A 5,000-nucleotide genomic window follows, 5' to 3' on the forward strand; every position below is an offset into this window, starting at 1 on the left:
TGGGAAAGGGAATTATGTAAGGCTTCTTTTCTTTGTCTACAGCGCAGCATTTAACACTGTAGTCCCTTCCCATCTCATCATAAAGCTCAGTGAGCTGGGACTTGGTCACTCACTACGCTCCTGGATCCTAAGCTACCTGACAAACAGACCACAGGTGGTAAAGATAGGACATCGGTTCTCAGACAGTATCACATTGAACATTGGATCACCTCAAGGCTGTGTTCTGAGTTCCCTGCTCTTCTCTCTCTACACTCATGACTGCTATGCTCGACACAGCTCCAACTCCATTGTGAAATTCGCAGATGACACAGTGGTGTTTGGACTGATCCAGAACAACGACGAGACAGCTAGACCTGGAGGAGATATCAGCACTATCTTCTTGGTGTAAGCAAAACAACCTGGACCTAAATGTCTCAAAGACCAAGGAGATGGTGGTGGACTTTAGGAGTGGAAAGCATGATTCTTTCCTCTGCACCGCCTGATATAAGGTCCAGGGGTGAGCGCATTATTAAAGACACCCATCACCCTGTTTCAGTGGATGCGGACTCCGGTCACTCAGGGCACGAGCTGAAAGACTGAACAGTAGTTTTTTTTCATCAGGCTATACGGACATTAAACACACAACCTCAGTAATAACTGGATATAATTAGCACAGTCACTTACTATATCATGACAACAATGCTATTATTTGTATGTTGCACGTTCTTATTTTTTACAGTCTGCATATTTTCAGAGTATAACTCTCCACACCAGTCTAATTGCACATATGTTGTACATATTTTTCTTTCTAATTAGAGTGTTTATATATTTATCTTTGGTTTATCTATTTATCTTTTTAATCTTTAAATTCTTTAAATCTTTACATTTTTATTCTGCACAGTCTGGAGTTGTTGCAGCTTCATTTCACTACTGTTGTACTTGTACATGTTACGGATGTGACATAAAAATCTTGAATCTTGAGAGATGATGCCCCGCCCCTAATGACTACATCATGGTGGAATGGTGCTGTGGAAACTAAAAGAAAAAGAATTTCAGGAGGCGGAAAATAAAGACGATTTTATTTGTACTCCTCAGGAAGAGATGAGCAAGAAATACAAAATTAGATTGAACTGTGTGTCCATGTGTTTAGAGAGATGAGATCAGACAGGTTGTTTTGATGATTGTTAACTAATAAATAATGAACAAACAGAACCTGATCTTTCTACTTTGTTTATTTGATCAGTCATATTAAGATTTATTAATCACTAATAGGATGTAAATTGTGTCTAAAACGATATTTATGTGCACACAGGAGATGTTTCTCTTTCCAGCCTGTTCCTTCATGGTCTAAGTAATAAACTGGCTATGAATTAGCCGCATCCATTAGCTACATAAATTGAGGAACAAAGATCAGTTTAGCATGCTAATTCTAACAGCAATAATTTATAATAACTTGTATATCTTATCTAATTCATCCACACACACACACCCTCAGAGCTGAGAGTCACACATGGGCCTGCCTCGCTGCAGAGTGTGTGTGCGCCGACTGCAGGCTTCCAGAAGCTTCTTCCTGGGTCCGAGCGGAACGTTGATGATGGCCAAGTTAGGCTCAGAGCACAGCATCAGAGCCTCCAGGTCCATCCGCTCCTTCAGGAACAGGGGCAGGAACTCGCCCAGACCTTGAGACACCAAGAACACCTCTAGAGGAGAGGAGCATGGCTGCAGTTCATCATACTCTTCATCATCGTCGTCGTCATCATCATCATCGTCGTTGTCACCATACCACCGAAAATCCTGTGAGAGATATTTAGATATACGATAAAAAAGCAGTCTGAAATACAGAAAACAGCTGAAACTCCTCCAACCTGGAATTTCGGAGATGATGTGACAGGTATTCAATAAAACGTTTGAAAGCGACACACAGCTGTGATTTCAGACACAGCAACAAAGTGACATCATAACTGTAACAATTACACAATAAACAAATCTGAACAAACAGTAAAGGAAGTACTAGGAAGGAGTAGGGACGAGACGTCGCATGTGTACAGCATGTAGCTAGTACAGGTAGCTTGCTTTGCTAATCCGAGAATGAAGCTTGTGCATGCAATCAACATGCTTTGGACAGGCCACGCCCACCAGTGACAACAGCAGAAGATGTGACACGCCTACAAAAAAATTGCATCGACTTGCTGCTAGTGAGAAAGTTGTTGAAAAGCTAATAAGTAATAGATAAAAAATTTAATTCAATAAAAATAATAGTTTAAATTAAATTAAAATAATAGTTACATTTACTGTGTTTACTATTTATAAACTATTTCATATTCATTTTATTTGTTATTATTTAGTTATTTTAGCAGGTAGCTTTATGTTTCCCGCCACTCTCTCTCTGGTTTAGTTTTGTGTGTTTTTCTACCTTTAAGCGTCTGTTCTGAAGACAGCTGCTGATGGTGTCCTGCTCCAGGCTCGGAGTTCGGAGACATACGCTCTCTCTAAAGTGAATATTCCGTTCTCTCCACAGTGACTCCTCACTTTCTTCACAGTACAGATTGACTTCATCTCCATCGTCGCCGTAATTCCTCCGGAAAACAAGCGTCCCGAGACCAGGCCTGGAGAACAGAGAATCCTGTCTGTGGTCATTGTACAAACCTGGGTCACTCACTGCGTGTGAAACCACGGCTACATCAGGACCATCATCATCATCATGGTTGTCATTGGGATTTGGAGGGAACATGTTGCGAACGTGGAGTCGGCGACGAGGGTTTGTGTATGTCTCCTGCTTCAGGAACATCACGTCGTTCCCCAGCTGAAGCCCAGAAAGGGATCGCACACTTTTCCTTCCATCTTCAGAGACCTTAAAGGTTCCATCAGCCTGCTTGCTTTTCTCCAGACACTTCAGGATCTTCTTCCTACCTTTGGCCGTGGAGTTCAGCGTGACCTACAGGGATTAAAAATATAGAACAGCAACATAAAGGAGACTCCTCCTATACACAAACAGTAAACTCTGCCTCCTTCCTCACAGATGTGTGTGTATACCTGCGTGTAGGTGACTCTGGAGTTAACGGTGTTGAATTGTGGGATATTTTTACGCCCGTTGCTGGAGAACCTCAGGGAACCGGACGCTCCTGAATCCATGGTCTCTTTCAGGAATTTTTTCTCCATGTGGCGTTGGTTTTCCTGCTGCAGTTCCGTGCAGCGTTTAATGCGTTGCTCTGCGTTACGGAACGCTCGCTCCTTCAGCTTCCTTACCAGCTTGGGATTCAGGCTGCTCTGCCTGGCGGCGACGGAGTCCAGATACCGCACGAGGTCCATGTGTCCTCGCACAGCTGCCACGTCCAGCGGCGTGTGGTAGTCATTATCCAAACACCACACGTTGGCACCGAAGGACACGAGGAAGGAAAGGCAGTCCAGGTGACCGCTGGCTGCGGCCAGGTGAAGAGGAGAGTTTCCCCAGAGATCACACTTATCCGGCTCGCCACTGAGACACAAAGAGTGGGGACATGAAGAGAGAGGACTAGAGAATTCATTTATCATTTATTTCTTAGTGATTTATGAGTTTAAGAGAAATTATTCCTAGAAGCATTTACACCAGAAATCTAAAGCTATAAGTAGTTTGAAAAATGTGTGTATTATGTATGAGTGTATATATGTATATATATATATATATATCAGTGGTGGGCCATCTCTGCTGGCCTAAACAGCAGTGATCTGAATCACTGACTTGCGTTTTAATATATTTAATATATTTTCCATGAATGTGTATTAAATTATTCCCAATAGTCTATTCTCTACATTTCATAGCTTTTCTCTCGGTTGCGCTGCTTCCAGTAGTGTATATTTATGATAAGAGTATTTATCCAATCATATTTCAGACAGTGGATGACATCATGTGTCGCCAGGGTGAAAGAAATCTGCCTTAAGGCCTTCAGAATCAATAGTGCAGGCGCCCGGAGCTTAAAATAAGTGGCAATGAAACTGTTCCATTAACCAATCAGATTTGGAGTTGGTGTCACTGGGGCCATCTAGCAGGCGTACGATTACATCAACAATTTCCCTCCTTTGATTGGATAATTGGAGTAGTCAGAGGCAGTGACCCGCCCATATACAGTGTTTCTATATTTGCTGCGTCTCATTTCGGATGCTGCGTCCTCTGGAGATTGAAGGTTTTGCTGCATATGGCATCAAGAATGTCTTTTTTGAGTAATAAAAATTAAAAAGTAATAAAGTAATAAAAATATGTGTGTGTATGCGTGTTGTGGTGAGTGTGTGGGTTGTGGTGAGCGTGTGTGTGTGTGTGGAAACCCCGGAGTCTCACAGTGTGTTAGTGTGTGTAACAGCAGGCAGTGTCACAGAGCCAGTTTATGGACATCTGGACGAGACACGTGTGGAGAGACGTCCAGGGTTAGATCATCCTGAGAGAATGAACGAGTGAGGTGAGAAGCCTACAGCATGGTGACCTTTGACCTTTCTTCATAGATGGCAGAATAAATAGCCTAATAAATATTCAGTGAATAGAGTCCTCATAAAACTGTCAGTGTGAAGAGTTTTCCCTTTATTTACCCTGACCTTTCTACACACACACACACACACACACACACTCACCATAACACACACACACTCACACTCACCACAACACACACACACACACACACACACACACACACACACACCACAACACACACATACACACACACACACACACACACTCACCACAACACACACACACACACACACACACACTCACACTCACCACAACACACACACACACACACACACACCACAACACACACATACACAATATGAGTCTGGACTAATTCTTATGCACTTGTCCAATAAACAGCCAGGCATGTTTCTCTCTCTCTCTCTCTCTCTCTCTCTCTCTCCCCTTTATTTTATTAACAAACCTTCAGCAGAGATAAGAATCAGGTTAATAAGGTGTTTTATTACCTAATGACCTTCTGCAGTTCAGACCTGAATAAAAAGCTCATTTCCTTTTCCACATCTCTACACATGCTGCTTTACAT

The 5,000-nt window shown here is 42.5% G+C and overlaps 1 protein-coding gene across 2 annotated transcripts in view; it reads right to left on the bottom strand.

The window, feature by feature from the left end:
- Positions 1 to 1,039: 1,039 nt before the first annotated feature.
- The window catches only part of LOC131363825 (pre-mRNA splicing regulator USH1G-like), a 16,612-nt gene continuing 12,651 nt past the window's right edge, over positions 1,040 to 5,000 (bottom strand). For both annotated transcript variants that reach the window (XM_058406744.1, XM_058406743.1), the window contains 3 exons: positions 3,013 to 3,454; positions 2,393 to 2,914; positions 1,040 to 1,773 (listed from right to left, as the gene is read on the bottom strand). In XM_058406744.1, the coding sequence (XP_058262727.1) occupies positions 1,471 to 1,773; positions 2,393 to 2,914; positions 3,013 to 3,454 (1,267 nt within the window). In that variant the 3' untranslated portion in view covers positions 1,040 to 1,470. The remainder of the gene's footprint in view (positions 1,774 to 2,392; positions 2,915 to 3,012; positions 3,455 to 5,000) is intronic.

The sequence above is a fragment of the Hemibagrus wyckioides genome, linkage group LG13 (assembly GCF_019097595.1).
Source record: "Hemibagrus wyckioides isolate EC202008001 linkage group LG13, SWU_Hwy_1.0, whole genome shotgun sequence".
Taxonomy (NCBI): domain Eukaryota; kingdom Metazoa; phylum Chordata; class Actinopteri; order Siluriformes; family Bagridae; genus Hemibagrus; species Hemibagrus wyckioides.